Source organism: Olea europaea, chromosome 13 (assembly GCF_002742605.1).
Source record: "Olea europaea var. sylvestris chromosome 13, O_europaea_v1, whole genome shotgun sequence".
NCBI lineage: Eukaryota > Viridiplantae > Streptophyta > Magnoliopsida > Lamiales > Oleaceae > Olea > Olea europaea.
The window spans coordinates 19,456,324-19,474,331 of record NC_036249.1 but is presented as its reverse complement, the minus strand read 5'-3'; the positions used below and the strand labels follow the sequence as shown (position 1 = coordinate 19,474,331).

At 34.0% G+C, this 18,008-nt stretch overlaps 2 protein-coding genes across 3 annotated transcripts; both read right to left on the bottom strand.

Annotated features, from left to right (window-relative positions):
• Nucleotides 1-2,728: 2,728 nt before the first annotated feature.
• Nucleotides 2,729-6,440, bottom strand: LOC111407810 (chromo domain protein LHP1-like). 2 transcript variants are annotated; one of them, XM_023037490.1, is made up of 6 exons: nt 6,059-6,440; nt 5,850-5,875; nt 5,636-5,722; nt 4,715-5,458; nt 3,183-3,243; nt 2,729-3,069 (listed from the first exon to the last, which is right to left on the bottom strand). In XM_023037490.1, the coding sequence occupies exons 1-6, from the start codon at nt 6,380-6,382 to the stop codon at nt 3,061-3,063; spliced, it is 1,251 nt and encodes a 416-aa protein (XP_022893258.1). In that variant the 5' UTR covers nt 6,383-6,440; the 3' UTR covers nt 2,729-3,060. The 2 variants fall into 2 exon arrangements, with proteins under 2 accessions (XP_022893258.1, XP_022893257.1); XM_023037489.1 differs by having other exon boundaries at nt 2,729-3,064.
• Nucleotides 6,441-8,102: 1,662 nt separating this feature from the next.
• Nucleotides 8,103-13,641, bottom strand: LOC111408515 (beta-hexosaminidase 2-like). The gene is made up of 5 exons (XM_023038263.1): nt 13,575-13,641; nt 12,276-12,729; nt 9,962-10,035; nt 8,720-8,809; nt 8,103-8,161 (listed from the first exon to the last, which is right to left on the bottom strand). The coding sequence occupies exons 1-5, from the start codon at nt 13,639-13,641 to the stop codon at nt 8,103-8,105; spliced, it is 744 nt and encodes a 247-aa protein (XP_022894031.1).
• Between the last annotated feature and the right edge of the window lie 4,367 nt (nt 13,642-18,008).

Below are 18,008 nucleotides of genomic sequence, written 5' to 3'. Positions count from 1 at the left end.
GAGTTCGTAATTCACACTAACCATGAATCATTGAAGCATTTGCGGGGTCAAGGTAAGTTGAATAAACGACATTCATGCTAGATGGAATTCATAGAAACTTTTCCATATGTTAACCGTTACAAACAAGGTAAGGAAAATGTGATGGTAGATGTATTGTCGCGAAGGTATGTGCTTCAGACTACTTTAAGTGTGAAATTACTTGACTTTGAGCACATTAAGGGCATGCATGATAATGATCTTGATTTTTCCAACATTTACAATTCATGCCATAAGGGGGCTGTAAATAAGTTCTTTAAACATGAGGGGTACTTATTTAGGGAAAACAAATTATGTGATCCTAATTGTTCTATGCGTGAGTTGTTGGGTAGAGAAGCACATAGTGGGAGACTAATGAGTCACTTTGGGGTAGCAAAGACTTTAGAAATATTAATTGAACACTTTTATTGGCCTAAAATGAAAGTTGATGTGAACGGATATGCAATCGATGCATAACTTGTAAAGAGGCTAAATCTAGAGTCTTACCTCATGGACTTTACACACCTTTTCTAGTGCCTAGTGAACATTGAGTAGATATTTCCATAGATTTTGTGTTAGATTTACCTAGGACTAAAAAGGGACGGGATTCAATTTTTGTCTTGATGGATAGGTTTAGTAAAATGACACATTTCATTTCATGTTACAAAACCAATTATGCCACTAACATTGCAGGCTTGTTCTTTAAAGAAATTGTGCGCTTGCATGGAGTACGTAAAAGTATTGTGTCAAATAGTGATGTCAAATTTTTTAGTCACTTTTGGAGGGCCATGTGGAATAAGTTAGGCACGAAATTACTATTTTCTACAACTTGTCACCCACAAACCGATGGTCAAACCAAAGTAGTGAATAGGACCATGACACAGCTATTGCGCACTGTGGTTAATAAAAACTTGAAATATTGGAAAGAATGTTTACATTTCATAGAGTTTGCATATAATAGGGCCACACACTCCACTACGTCGTTTTCTCCATTTGAGATTGTTTATGATTTTAATCCAATAATACCTATGGATTTAATACATTTGCCTGTGAATGAATGAGATAGCTTAGATGGGAAGAGGAGGGCCGAGTTGGTGAAGTCATTCCATGAAAAGGTACAGGAGCAAATCGAAAAGAAGAGCAAACATTATGTCGAGCAAGCAAATAAGGGCAGGAAGATTATTACCTTCGAACAAGGAGATTGGATTCGGGTGCACTTTAGGAAAGAGCGATTCCCAAAACAGAGAAAATCAAAGTTGCAGTCACAGGGAGATGAACCATTTCAATTGCTTGAGAAGATCAATGACAACACATACAAATTAGATCTTTCAGGTGAGTATAACATTTCAACAACTTTTAATGTGTCTGATTTTTCTCTCTTTAATGCAAGTTCAGATTCGAGGACGAACCCTTTTAAAGAGTAAGGGAATGATGTGATCCAAGACACGCAAGCATTGAAGTTAAGTCCAACGTCAAGCCCGGGAAAAAATCCATTGATAGTTGATAGTGGACCGATGACGCGATTAAGGGCGAAACGAGTGAAAGAGGCGTCAGGATTGCTCGTCGACGCAATTGTTGATGAAACCATGTTCGGAATTCAAAATGGAGCAAGTTTCATGTTGGGATCGAAGGTTAAAGAAGCTTGGATCAATATGTTAAAAGTTGACGAAAACGGAGCCGAAGTGAAGAACCATGCGACCGCATAGTTCTCCACCTCTTGCCGTCGCATAGATAAGGACAGGGCGTCAATTGACTGAACTTGGTTGCTCCATGCTACCGCATGGAATTGAACCATGCGACCGCATGGGTCTATTTCGAGGAGAATTTTTCCAAATTTCACATATTTTCCTTTTTTTGATAGAATTTGTTTTTTCCATAATTTTAAAATATTTTGGAGATTATGCACATTTTTACCATATCTTAGGGCTTTAGTATAAATACTCATTATTATTTATTGTATTGGAACTTTTGGCATTATTATTATTGAGAGACTTTTATTGCTTTCTTCCAGTGTTCTTCAATTGGACAATCTACAAACTTATCAAGGTTTAAATCTTGTAGTGTTCAAATCAACCGAGTGATATTCACATATTTTTGAGTAATCAAGAGGCCCGCACATTGTTGGCAATTCAGGTTGCTTGGTTCCAAATTTATTGAGTTTAATCCAAAACCTTGCTTTGACTTTCTTGGATCGATTTTCAATATTGATTGTGAGTTGGTAGCATTTGCCTACATGGGTTCACATTAGAGGCATTCCAACCCAATATACTCCTATGAATGTGTGTCAAAGCACCTCGTGTGTGAAAGTTGAAGTAACAATTAGATTTAGAATATAGAAAATAAAATAAATTACGATTCAATCGGAATACAATAATGGGTATCTCCAATTCGATCAAGAATCATGTCAGGAAATTAATAAAGCTAAAAAATTATAAAATAGCCCCAAAAAATATATATATTTTTAAATGTAATTGAAAAAATAAATGGTAATAATAAACCAAAAACACACCATGAAAAAAAAAAATTTGTGACAGTTAACAGATTTTTAACCTGGATAGGTAATACCTATTTAAAAATGAACCATCCATTAAACTTTTTTTAAATTCACTTCTCCTTTGTCATTTTTTTTTTTTCACTCCCAGGTGTTGGTAGCATTCAAAAACTCAACATTAAGTCGAATTAGATGCAAAAGCAACACTCGTACCAAAGCAAATAAAAAATACTTGCAATGAAAGCATGTACTATCAAATCAAGTTTGCGAACAGACAAACAAGAGAGAGAGACAAGTTTTACTGTGAGAATCATCAAAGCTTTAACGCTATTGGCCATCTTCCCTGTGAAATACCTAGATACATATACTGTAATCTAGTCTTAAGAAGAGATTTAAATGATTACATGTGATCTCTAATAGTTTAAGCTTTTGGAAAAGATTGTTAACACTGAAAACATGGAGAATCGCAAAGATGAGGCCCCTTCTTCTATCCTCTATTCACTAACACGTTCAACATGTGGAACAGTAACGAAGATTTTTCTCATAAAAGTCTATCAGCTGCACTTTAAAAGAAAGCAACCCTATAAGATTGATAGTTTAACACTAGGCAGTTCAATTACTACTACGTCGAAGAAACATTCATGGTTAATGAACCGTACAAGATTGAAACACTTACCAGAAGTGGATTGTTAGCTTTCAAAAATTTGTTATCCACCGTCACTTTAGTACCATCAAGCCTGTAGGCAGCCACGAAAATTACAGAATTTAAAGAATAGAAAGATTCATGAACACGTAAACTTCTCGACAACCTAAATATTGTAAAACTATACAAACTAGAATGCAATCTAAAAAGGAAAAGGAACTAAAGAGTAAAGACAATACTCATCTAATCTGATCTTTGAGCATGCTAAACATTTTGGAAATGTTAAACATCTTAATTATTCTCAATGCTAAACATTTAGAGCATGCTAGGCAAGGATTTCTTCAGCTTACAAGTCAGTCAAACGCCATTTTTAATTACACATTCGTTAGGACCTACAACTACTCTTCAACTATACATTTTTTGGGATCCAATACTTATAAGCACTTGACAATCTTGGCCAAGCAAGTACGTAATACATTGAAAAACACTTCCATGATTGTTCCATGTCGATAAACAATAATAGGGCTTCAAATAATTTTGAAGAGGCAAAAACCTTTTTAAGAAAGGTGAGTTGGTGTCAATATGAACGGCCATGAAGTCAAAAGTTCCAACATTGAACCTAAACACAACGCTTATCCCCAACCCATGTAAATAGCATGATTTTCATTCAGTAACTGCAATGCCAGGGACCAGTTTTGGATGTCAAGATTCATGTGCCACATTTCTCGAAAGTAGAACAGAATATACATTATTTTCCAAAGTTTATCATAGTAGTTACTAATCTTTGTTAGAACTCAAATTTTCAAGAGGATTACGTGGTTATTTTTTTGAAAAAATTTTAAATATAAACACAACCCAAATGATGTTGTAAGCTACAGAAAATCAGGCCACACTACAGACAATTCTCCTTTTTCCGGAAATAATATTTTAACTAGCAGGTCGTTACAGTCAAATTTTTTATCTTCCTCTAGATAAGATATAGATATATGTAGGCAGCAAGCACATCCAAAATTTTCAGTGCATCACTGCACACAGAGTTATGGCATTTATTGTTAAGTTCTGAAATGTATAGTCGAAATTAAATTATCTTAAACAATATCCCCTTTTACCTTATTTTCCCAAAAGACATTAAATTTGGTGCAACCCCTTCTAACCATTCTCTTTTCTTTTTTTTTTCTCCCTTTCAAATTCTAGTATACAAGAAACACCGCAAAAGGCCAATGCCGACGATATCGTCGTCACATATAGTTGGAACAGTTAGTTTAAAAGATAGCTCTACAGCCTCCTATTGTTTGATCCAACATAGACAGCAGCGATTACCAAGAAATGGAGATAGTACGACTGAGCACCCTTGCCAATTAGCATCTACTCTATCTAACTCTCAACTTCATAAAGTACCATTTACAATCTTTCATTCTTCTATGGATTTAAAGGCAAATCTTAAAATATATTGCATCCCCCAAAGAGATGGTCATGCTAACTTTAGTGCATGGGATTCACATTATGTAATGCATGTAATTCACCAATTAAACATGAAGTAAGAAAGTTCGAGTAAGATGACAAACCTCACAGCATCAAAGGCAACTAAAACCTCTTCAAAGTTGTTAGATATGGAAATTTGATAGCTTATAGGTTTGATGATCCGGGCAATAGTAGTACCCAGCTTTCTGGAATCCTCAAGCTGACTCTTGCAATTCGTGATTATCCCCATAAATTCAGGACTTCGAACACCTCTTGGTTCTGCCAAAGTACCTGTTGCATTTGCATTCGGTGCAACATCCATCGTGTACGATCCTGGACCATTCTTGAACCTCTTGACAGAACCAGATTTCCTCTTTCTAGCTCCAATGCATTGACTCGACAGAGGTGGTTCTACAACATCAGCAATTTCCAATCCATTTGCAAAGGCATCTCCTCTTGTCACTTGGCCTACTTGAGAAGGCACAGCAAGCCTGTCCATATTACACTCACTCGTTATCGTAGCTCCCTTTAGTTCACATAACTTCAAATCAAACTCGCTTTTTTCATTTCTTCCTTCCGAAAGCAGTTCTAGACCATTTTCATTTACTTTCTTGGACGTTTCAACACGGTTCACAATAACACGAGTCTTTCCATTGTCAATTGCAGCACCAGAGTCATTTATCTGAGGAAAGGGTATAGGACCTTTTTTAATCCTAACCCTGTGTGAAGGCACATTGTAAGTTGCGGCCGTAGGTGATTGCTGTTGATCGTTTTTCTTGGTACTGGTGAAAGTTATACCGCACCTGCGCTTTCTCTTACGCATTGACCAACTTTTCCCTGCTTTCAAACTTCAAATCCAATATAACAAGGAGATAACAAAGAAAAAATGTCACAACTGGGCATTCATACACACATTATATAAATATAGTCAAACTATAATAACATTGTAATTATTCCATTCAGAAATATATTATAACACTAGTAACATTGATAAAACAAAGGCAAAACAGAAACAATAATAAAACCTTTCTTCAAATGCATCAATAACATCTGAACATTGCAGTAGATTATCTAGAGGCTCCCATGTATTTTCTGCCTCCGACCAGCCTTGCCTTTCCAAAGACATCCGTTAAATTAATTAACACAAATCATTTTCGGGCAGTTTAAACATAAATACTGTTATTATCTCCAAATTTCGCATGATACGGTATATGCATATTGATTTTCTGGATTACATACCATTTAATCAGATACTGAACTTGGCCCTGCATTTTCGCCGCATTCCATACAGAGAAAAATAAGAGAGGGCGATAAATCAATAAATCATCATATATAAAAGTAAATTTCAATAAATCTTACCCACTAGTCCTTCATTTCTTACTCCAAGTAGACAAACAAAACTAACAATAAGAACAATACCGAGAGGCCACAGATGGATGATTATATACCTTACGAATGCGTTTACTGCGCACAGCTTCGATCAGATAGTACCCATCAGCTAGCTTCCGCCTCTCTGCCTCCACCTCGAGTTCTTCGTTCGAATTTTCCAACTGCTCAGAATCTTCCCCTTTCCCTTCTACATCTTCAAAAGCAGCTTCAGTAGCTTCAAATCTTTCACTTTCCTCAGGATTTTTTGCCATCCCCACCACCATATCGACGCCACCTCTGACGGTCGTGGCAAAGGCAGAGGGCTGAAGTGGAGAAGCTGGTGGTGGAGGGGAATGCCGGGGTTGTACGGACTTCAAGGTTTTTCTCCTTTTCCCTCCTTTCATCTTCTCTCTGTAAGCCTAGCAGGGTTCGTGGGTTTTTGTTGGGAGATCAGAGCATGTTTGACTATGCCTTCAAAAAGGTAAGTTACTTATAAGTAGCTTATTCGGACGGACAGATTAGTAGGGAGCTCATTACCGCCAAAAACTTTCAAATGTTTTTGACAATTACTTTAAATTTAAAATTTATTCTGAAAATTAAAAATTAAGTGCATATTGCAGAGGTGTTTTATATGATTTCAACTATACATGGACAGAATTGAATTGTGAATAAGTGGATAGTACTTGTAAATCTCTTCAAATGTGAAATAAAAAAAATGATTAGAATGTTTTAAAAAGAATTTATAAGGTCCCGTTTGGTATCCATTTTTTTAAAAATGCATTTTTCTCTCTCTTCTTTTCAACCACACATTTTTTATTAAAATAATATTATACGTAAATCAAAAACTTTTTCTTATTTTTCAACCACATATTTCCCATCAATTTACTATTCAAAAATACATTTTTACATAAAAATGTCTCCCAAACCCCCCTAAATATGAATAAAAAATATGCTAAGATTAATGTTACAAATAATTAATTTACTTATTTTTAAATATCATAAAAAATGTTTATACTAAGACCGACTTATTTCTTACAAATAAACATTTTAAACTTAATTTAGACTGGAAAAAAAACTCGAAAAATCAATCAAACCAATCAAATTGAACCGATTCAAGCCGATTTGACAAATGTAATTGGTTTGATTTTATTTTAGGCAAAATCATGGTGGTCGATTCAGCCATGATTTGAAGTCTCGAATCGGTAATTAATCGAACTAACCTAACCCATTTGCATGTTCATTTTTTTTTTTAATTTAAGAAAAATAAGCTGTAATCTCTTAAATATATTTCGATTCTCTCCAATTAATGATGTTGCCAGTAAATAATAGCATTGAGAATTTTCTTTCGCAAGTTCATTATGCTATACTTAGGGTCCGTTTGATTGCCAAGATGTAATTTAGGTAGAAATAAAACGAATTTCAGGTAATTGAATTGTCTAGAAATTATTTTACTCGGAATCGTCAATTATTGTGTTTGATTAGTATAATTTTTCACATGGAAAATATTGAAATAAAAGTATTTTTTGGTGTTCGTTTGGCTTTATTTTATATGAAAATTGTCAATTAACGGGGATAGAATTTACTGGTATTTGATTGATTTATGTTGAAATTCGTCCAAACTGACTAATTTGATTTTGATTTCGGATTAGAGTCAAAACCAAACCAAACCAAAAAAATTCCAACCCTACTTATAAGAAATAATTATTTACTCTTTCTCTTTCATAAGATGAAAGATGGAAGATTCAAAACATGAATGTGTGTTTACTTGCCACTTAATTTGCTCCATGTTTTCAACGTGCCGAAGTATTAGATCACACTAGCAGACCAACATGGGTCATGTGGGGTCAAGTGACCCCACAAATTTTTTGAATTTTGAAGTTTGAATTTTTTTTTTTATTTTTTTCAATTTCTATAGTTGGCCACTACCTATTCTCTCGTTTACAAACTACACCTTACTCTATACTTCAATTTAAAAAAAAAAATAAAAAAACGGCTCTTCTTCAATCTCAAATAAACCCTCCTTCCATTTCCAATTTCAATCTCTATTCTTTAATTAGGTATGAAATTTTTATGTTTGAAATTAAAGGTTTTAATATTTATGTTAAAATTTCTCTCCTTTTTCATTCAAACTTGTTTCTCATCATTGGGGTTTGTGTTGTAATTGGATGTGGAACTTGTGTTGCCTGATGTTGAGTGAGAGTAGGTGAAGTATGTAATATGTAATATGTACTGCACTATTCTATATCGTCCTTGGAGGACAAGGTAAGGTTATAAGAATACACTTGAACGCATATTATTGAAGCCTATCGTCGTTGGAGCGTATGAGTTTTGCTCGAGTGTCCTAAAGACGCCAGTAACGCGCTTGATTTCACTCGAGTAGTATTTTGGGCGAGAAAACTCTAACTTCCATCATTTAAGAAAAAGATCATGAATGCAAATAGACTACAATATATTAACTTATTTTCATTAATGTTATGTTTTAAAAAAAATGTATTTTAATTTTTGACTCAACAATACAAAAAGTATAGTTTCATTAGATCATAATATCATATAATTAATCTCATTCATTGGCACAATAAAAACTATCAAGCTCTGGATAGCAACCTCTATTATGTTGCAAATTAAGATAATCCATAAAATAGTCACATGAAAAAATAGATGCTATATAATGTGTGTAAGTTATATTGGACTATATTATATTAAATAAAAGAAGCAAAAAATTGTCAAAAACATGCACGCACTGAGAGCCATGCTTTCAAGGGCAGGTGAAAGAAGTAAAGTTTTATTCTCTTGGGTTAGACTTAATTCTTTATTTCTTTCCTCATTTTCAACTAATACAAAGTCCAAAATATTACATACAAACAAGACATTTATTGAACTTCCTTCTTTTAATATGTTGATTCGAAATGAGAAGTGCCCTTGCAAAGTTTATCGAATGAGAAGTGCATATATAAGGGGAATCGAAGCCCCATGTAACCACAATGATTGCTAGAGAACCAATAGTCGTCGTGGAAATGGAACGAAATACTCAGTAATTATATATTTTGCTATATTCGGAGTTTCTGGGTGGAACTGGCGGTCAAGTTCTATAGTTCGAAACTTAAACTATTAATCATTATGAACCTAATCTAAAATTTTACGTGAAGAGGCTGTGTGCTACCCTAGTATCTATTATTTCTAAAGAATTCGAATTCATTAACAAAAATTGGTAATAATGGAAAGCAAAACAAGAATCGTAATCGTAAAAAGATTGAGTACTGAAATTGTAATTGTTCATTTTTAATTTTGTCTTTTTTTTACTGTTTTTAACGGTATATCTGACAGATTTTAAACAGGGGCAGAGCCAATATATGTCCAGTGCGAGCAGGCTTTTGGCCCCAAATTTTTTTCTTTGTTTTTGTTTAACTCAGTAACCCAATTATCTATCCAGCCCAAAGAGAGAAGCCCAATTGTGCAATGCCATGACCCGTTTTAAACCCATTCATATCAAAATCCAATTGAATCAATTGTTGACCCAAACCCATTCATTCATTTCAAATTTTCAACCCTTCGTGACTTTGTCCGTGACGACTTCGCACTTTGCCACCCACTTCCCTCTCCATCAGTGACAATGCCTACCGTTCTCTTCCCTCTTCGTCAACCGTCGTCTCCGACAGTCGTCACAGTCCGACCGCCATTCCCTTTCCCTCTCCGACAGTCCATTATTGTACATCTCCTACTCTAGGCTCTCATCTTGATATCTCAAATCTCCGACTCCGACTCCGACTCTACATCCTCAGCTCCGCTAAGGTGCCAAGTGCCAACGCCAACCGATCGAGCCAGCAAACGAAAAAGCCAGATTCCAAAAAGTAGAAGGTGAAGCTCCAAATTTTTTTCCCTTATTTTTATTATTATTTCAATTTGTGTAAATTGTAATAATATATATATATTTTTAATATATGAAATTAGTACTTTGTTCTTCAATTGCTCGAAGCTGCACAAACTTCCAGTGGACCACCAGTTCATTGTTGTCTCTGGGCTCTGACTCTGCAAATCTGTGAAAATAAGTTCAAGTTGCCTAGAATTTGGAAATAGTACATATTACATTGTGAAATTGTGAATTGAACTGTGAATTGATTATGTGAAATTGTGAATTGGATTGTGAATTGATTAAGTGAAATTGTGAATTGCACAGCACAAATGGTATATATAGGTATTGGCGTATTGCATTTTGAATTGATTATGTGAAATTTGTGAAATGCACTGCGAATTGATTATGTGAAATTGTGAATTGCACTGAATTTTGTGAGTTGCTTCTAGAATTTGTGATTCGTTTGACAATCTGAATTACTCCTACTCCTCATAGTAATTGGGTGATCAGTGAATGAATGATAGCACAATTGTTTATGTGGAGAAAAATATATTTTTGAAGCTCAATATGAAATTATTGTACAACGATATCAAAGTATGAAAACTTGCAAGGAACAAGTGTAATATATTAATTACCTCGTTTTTAGTATTGTTGTATTATTGTTTTATTTTTTTATCGTCATTATAATCAATGACCAAAACCTCGACATTCGTCGTCAAAAATTTTTTGCCCGCATTGAACTAAAATCCTGGCTCTGCCCCTGATTTTAAAGGCAGGTTCTTTTTTTTTTTTTTCACAAAATGTTCAAACATGGGAGGTTTTTTGCTATTTTTAATAGGTGGGAGATATATCGCAAATGGAAACGTTTCTAGGGAAGCTTTCTACTATTAATCCTAAGGATGAAACTTGTTGAAGTTACATGGGAACAGTCTCTTTCATGCTAATGAGTTGAAGGAATAACAATTCTTGTGGATCATTATTATCGGTACCACTTCTAATCATTGTAGTTAGAAAAAAATAGAAAGTTTTGTTTTTAGTATTCCAAGCAATCATTTATTAATCTAAATGGGTCATTTTCCTTTGGTTTCCACACTTTTCAAAAAAAAAAAAAAAAAAAAAAAAAAAAAGAGGAAGGAAAAGAAAAGAAAAGAAATGTGGTGCATATCTTAATTTTTAATTTCTCGTGTTAGACTTAATTTTTAATTTCTTTCCTCATTTTCAACTTATACAAAGTCCAAAACATTACATACAAACAAGACATTTACTGAACTTCCTTCCATCATAGCTTTTAATATGTTAAAAAAAAAAAAAATAAATTGAACCCAAATCTTAAGGGCCCCCACCATCTCGCCCCTAGAGATTTGTGATGGAGATAAATCTCGAAATGTGCTCCAACAGGCTAGGGAACAAGAGCTGCCTGTACATTGCGCCTACAAGGAGTTCAATTCCATGTTTCGGGAATCGAACCCTCATACTACGACTGCCAGCAAGGCGTGAGATAACCTCATTCCCGTCCTTTGCACTACTGGGCTATGCTCCCGAGGGCATAGCTTTTAATATGTTGATTCGATATGGAAAGTGCCCTTGCAAAGTTTATCGAATGAGAAGTGCATATATAAAGGGAATCGAAGCCCCATATAACCACAATGATTGCTAGAGAACCAATAGTTGCCGTGGAAATGGAACGAAATACTCAATAATTTTATATTTTGCTATAGAGTTTCTAGGTGGAACTGGCGGTCAAGTAAATGTGAACCTAATCTAAAATTTTACATGAAGAGGTGACGTGATCCCGTAGTATCTATTATTTCCAAAGAATTCAAATCCACAAACAAAAATTCGTAATAATGGAAAGCAAAACAAGAATTGTCTTTGTAAGATCAGCCGTCAACCATCTCAACTGATTACCAACTGGTGTCAACAAACTGAATGAATACAGCCAAAGTGGTCGGTATTCCTTAACTATGGAACTTCCAAGTATCAACCGGTTGAATTGTATTCGCTCAGTTTCTGAAAGTAGGCAAAACAATTGCCACTGATGTTTGATTGTAAGCAACATCACATGGCAACAAATATATTTTTTAAAATTGGAATAGCAAAAAAATGAAAAATAGATGTAAAGTTATTCCTTAATTTAGTATATGCAAATAGCAAATGCAAATTTTGGGTAAAGATCGTACCTCGTAAAGCTAGTAATTAAGCGTCTTTCTCTACCTGAGCTAGAGCTATTAGTGTGTAGTTAGAAAATTGTCAAACTGAGATGGGTAATTAGAGGCTTTGCCAATTCCCATTTCGTTCTTATAGAAAAAAGTCATTTGGGTTTGTGGGTTGTGAGTGGTGAAATGGATTATAAACAATTCACAATAAAGTTTGAAAGATTTGAGAGTGCAAGTAGCACATATAAAAATTTGGATTTAATTTGTAAAAATAATAAAAAGTTTGAGTACCAAAATTTCACCCCATAATAATTTCTCGACGCGTCGAGCATGATTCCCCGGTGCATAAAAGGTGGAACGTCGGAAATGAACAACCCGCACGCCACACTTGATGGTCTCGAGTAAACGAGCTGGGAAAACGTTTCTAGGCCGCACATTGCACCCCATATAGTTTGCTCCGTTAGAATCGTGTTTACACCGGAGGAAGGGACGGCAAGGGAGTAGGATTCATTAACTCCGTGAGTTAACGGAGAGTTGACTTCAGCGACGGTGATAACGAGGGCGGTTAGAGGCGGAGCTGACGTTAGGTTTAGGGGTGGGTCGACGAGGGGAAGGTGGTGCTCCGTCTGTACTTGGTGGAGGTAACGGTTGACAGCGATGGTTCGGTAATGGTGGTTAGGGGCGGAGACTGTGAAGTTTCCAGCGAGTAAGATTGCTTGTGGATTGGGCCATAAGAAAGTTGGGGCTTGGGCCAGACATTTATGGGATATTCAACGACTAAGATCTGAGAGATGTTAGAGCATAGTACAAAGATTATTGTAAAGAAAGAAAAGAAAGAAAATGAACGTTTTCTACAATCCATTGTTGAGTTATATGGATTATGATCAATCTTGGAGTCCTAGGGAAGTGCATTTATAAGTTCTTTTCTCCTCTTCTTTCTTTGCCACATTGTTTTAAAACCATTTGTGTGATATATTATGTTTTATCGAGTAATGTTTTAAAATATTGCAAACCATACTTATTTTTTATTTGAAACACAGTCAATCGAACTTACCAAGAACGACAATAGTTCATTATATTTAGGATAGCATAGAAATATCACAATATTTTCTTGGATATGAGAAGATGGGGCTAAAGATTTGTAGAATTTGTTTGTTTATGCTTTGGAGTCTTGGGATTGTCCATGGAATTTCAAGAATTGAAAATTGTTGAATTGCAGCCTCTTGAGCTCATGGCCAGTTTTAAACCATGCAGTGAGGTCAAATGTACAATAATAATAGTGATATATCATTAGTTTTTTGTTTAAAAAGAACAAAACCATTTGGATTTATTCATTTTTTAATTTTTTCCTTTTTAAATTTGGGTTTTTTTATTCCACTCATTTTCATTGATTAAGACTAAGCCCTTGTTTGGCCCCCATTTTGTAGAGTTGAAAATGGGTAGAATAGTATTTTTTGAAAAATGAGTGGTTAAAAAAGAAGGAAAAGTTTTCGATTTATGTGTAATATTATTTTATAAAAGATTGTGTGATTGAAAATAGGAGAGAGAAAAATATAATGTAATGTAATAGAAATTAATGGGAGGCCAAACGAGGGCTAAGAATAGACATGGCCGGCAGCTTCAAGAGAAGCCCCTCTATTAGCCTCCCAATTGTCATCTATTAAAGAATCTTGATTTTCTTGGAGTTGTTTACAATGACATTTGACTTAGGAAAATCAGATTCTTATAATAAGTTGTTGTCAATTGGATGTGTCAACAAAAGGGCAGTTTCTGCACCAAAAATAAGCATTAGGCTAATGTCCTCTAGTAGGTTCACATATTAAATCCTACAAGAGTAAATCATTTTCTTTGAACAGATGAACTAATAGCAATAATACCCGTTTAAAGCTTGCAGCAGTTGGAATGCAACATTTATGTTGAAAGTCAGATGTCCTATGGAGGCAAAATTATGGTGCTATTTGTCATTCCTCCTATAGTCCTAATCGCACATTGTAAGGGGAGATCCACTGGGAGGAGAACCCCTTTCCAAATGTCCAGTCCAACTATGTATAAGTTGTGATCGTATCCGAATTTATTTGGATGGCGAACCGGGGGAAAGGTTGCCACTTTTTAGGATTAGTTAGACGAAACTCGGACACCTAAGTTACCAAAAATAATAATAATACCCGTTTAAAGTATGGGAAGACACGAAAATTGTGAAAATTATTTGAAGTATTTGATAAGTGTGTTTTTTACACAATTATTTGGCCACAAACACATGACTAATTGTTGATCAAAGCGTTTGAATTATGACTTAATTCTATATTTATATTTTGTAGAACTATATTGATGAATGTGGCAGAATTCAAGAGAAAAGAAACGAAAAAGGACAAAAAAAGGAAGAAATTCAAAGTATGAGGATTAAGTTGCAACATTTCAATAGTTGATTCGGACCACAAAATGAAGATTAAAGATGTTGCGGGTTCAATTGGATGCAATTGAAAGTCAAAGGGTTGAAAATGCAAGAGAAAGGGCTTGAAATAATCAAAAATCGACTTCGGGGACTAAAATGCAACATATGGAAAAAAATTTGCCTGGGTGAACCAGGCGATCACCCCCTATGTTTTTCTTACTATCGAGAAGAAAATGTTGGCCTAGGTGACAGTCCGGGTTTTGCCTGAGCGACAGCCCAGGCCAATCGCGACGAAAATTTTCTAGTTTTCTTTTCTGATTAAAACTCTTATAGAAACAAATCTTGAGAGTCTTTTGAAGCCCTAGGACGTCCAAAAACAAGGAGAACGCATCGGGAGGCAAGAAACCACATCTTGTAGAGGATTTTGAGTGGAATTAACGAAGGATTGCATGAAGATCAAAAAGATTTATTAAGAATTTATAACCCGGTGATGCTTTCTCTTCAATATATGACGTATTTCGATATTATTTCCATGTTAGGCTAGATTTACATGTATTAGGAGATCAATGTACCATGTGATGAGGTCTTTAAATTTCTAGTTTTACAATTTGACATCAAAACACGTTTTGATTGTTTGAATGATTTATATGCAATTATTGTTTTCCGCAATTAAGGGCCCGTATTTGTGTGAGTTTTGAGTGTCTTGTTCTTGCATTTGAGAGAAGTAGAATAGGTTCGACACTATATAAATCATCGTAGGGTTCGATAGGGGATAGAAATATACCGTTATGCTCTACGTGAATCTATAAGTGCTTACAAAACCGCATACATTTTTATATATGTACTTGTCATAGAGATATAAGTCGGTGGTATGTAAAAATAGGTTTAATACATCTCGAGAGAGAGTATTAGATAGATTTAGGAGCATTGATTCGTCAACAACTCAATCATGTTGTCACATTGTAAAATTAGGGTGGTTTAAGGTGATCGTTACATGGGAAATTGTAATCCTAACACGCTTGATTTACACTGAATACTACAATTTTGCGTTTTCAACAATTGTTTTGCATTCTGTGTTGTTAAAAATCGTGTCTTACATATTAATCTTATTTCAATCGTAAAAATTGCATAAACTAGGGTTTGCATTCCAATTTAGGATTCCCCCCCACCCCCTAAAATTAGGGTTTATTTAGGTAAACATTCACATTGAGTAATTTAGTTTCGGTTAAGACCACGATAGGTAAAATTAAACTATTCAATCTCTGTGGAACGATATTCGGACTCTAAAAATCCACTTTATTACTTGTTAACGAATCATGCACTTGCGGTGATTTTAATTGAAAGAAAATATTTCGTGAACAAGTTTCTATCTTCAACTAGATTGAGACACTTTGCTCGAAAATTGTGAAAACGTGACATGAAAATTAAGACAATCTGTTTTAAGTCTTAAATAGTGCAAATAATTAAGCAATAATACATGCATACAGCCTACAACATCAGTTTAAATGGAGAATATTTTTATCATAAGCCCACTTCACTAGTAGAGTCGGATTGGCTTGTTCGTTAATATAGTTTCTACCATATGCTGTCTGGAAGTGTAACCCTTGTTTGCCTTGGTTCAAGACGCATTGAGTTTCAAATAAATGATCTTGGCTCACACCAATGTACTAAATTAATAATCTCGCTGAATACATAAGATAATAATTTTATTTAAAATATTTGAACTCAACGAAAATATAAAATAGTAAGTTTTTAAATACGTAAAATGTATATTTCATATAATTGAACTTTTTACATTACAGTTTCTATTTTTTCAATTCAATTTTTCCTTAGAATATACAGCAAAAGTTCCTTTATTTTTCTTTATACTCAAACCAAACTCAACCTCATCCTTAGTTTTTTGAAATGCATATACCACATTTAGTCTTTTTTTTTTTTTTTGGTACGAAGTAATTACTTAACATTAAGATGCATGAAATACTTCTGTCTGAAAAACGGTTAGTATATCTAAATTACGATCATTCTTTGTGGAAATATTTATTAACCCTTGAATAATCTCTTCATTGTCGATAGGTTATTCCATCATCCTATCATTTTCTCTAGGATAATTAAAGAAGTGTTCGATATCCATCACATTTTTGTAGCGTCAATTAGAAAAGGCTTCATAATCTTTCGCTATTAATAAGTTATTTATTTATCAGTAAATTAATAAATAATTTAAAGTAATATTTTTTCTTGATTTCAACATTATTATTTTATAGAGCTTTTACTGTATTCATCAATGGAAGATTCAAATAAATATCAATAATAAGGATTTATTTTCCGCGGTAGAAGCTAAACAACTCGATCTTTTGACCATGAATGGAATCAGTGAACATGGTTTTCAGCAGCCGAATTTTCGGACAGTGAAAATTCGTTATGTATAGTGATTTTCCAATATCCATTGCTTCCGTTATATCTCAATTTGGATTGAACACATGGTTCGCAAGTCATCAGGTAATTAGGGTTTTCAAATGGGGGTTGAAATGAGAGGTAGGTTAATTAAATAAAATATTATAATATTTATAATTTTAATTAGGCGCAAGTATTTTTCAAAAAACTGAAGAAACGAAATATTCTGTTTCAGTTTTTAAAATTACAAATATATGGCCTAATTCTCTCTACTTATTTTCAATTAATATTTGATACCAATGGCCAAAAGTAATTTATTCCGACGGTCTAAAAGTATGTCAATAAATGATTTTTTTTTCTTTTTGTTTCCAAAATTTTCAGAATATTAGTAGTTACAGCTCATTTTTGATATATTACAAATCTACTATTCATATTTTTATAATCAAAATCATTATATGCAATGAGCAGATAAATGGAACTATTGGTAACGAGAAAAATGATCTACTAGCAAGGTTGGTTCTGAGATTTTGGGGGCCTTATACCAATTTTAAATATAGGATCCTATATATATGTAAAAATACATGTAAAATAAAAAAAAAAAAATTTTTTGAGGCCATCATCGAAGTGGGGGCTTTAGGCGATCGTCTAACTCGCCTATAATCAGGGCCAGCACTGCCTACTACGATAATGGGAAGGATGTATTTCGAGAGGATGTCAAAAAGGTTTCCGAGGATGTTATATTGTAGGAGTGTTTGAGCTACATTATTTTGGTAATAATGCATTCTTCAATAGTGTATTGATGGGAAATATGTGGTTAAAAAATAAGGATTTTTTTTATTTGCGTGTAATATTATTTTATTGAAGAATGTGTGGTTGAAATGATATCAAATCACTGTTTAAGAATACATTTTTTTGGAATAATGTGACTCAAACAGGCCATGAATGTATTTTCCATAATTTCTCACTTATTTAGACCATCAAAAATGAATAATTTGGAATTTAATTGAATAACATACTAATTAATTTGTTAAATATCGATTGTTGCATGTTATATTTAAATCAGGATGGGATTTGATCAAAAGAAACAAAATTTCACCAAAAATCTGTGAAAAATAATGCTTTTCAAAGTTCAGGGACAAAGGAAAAATTTATCAATCAAACATTTAAAAAGGCGGAAAGTGGAAAAGTTTTTCCATTTTCCATGAAAAATTCATCCAATCAAATGGTACCTAATTGATTCT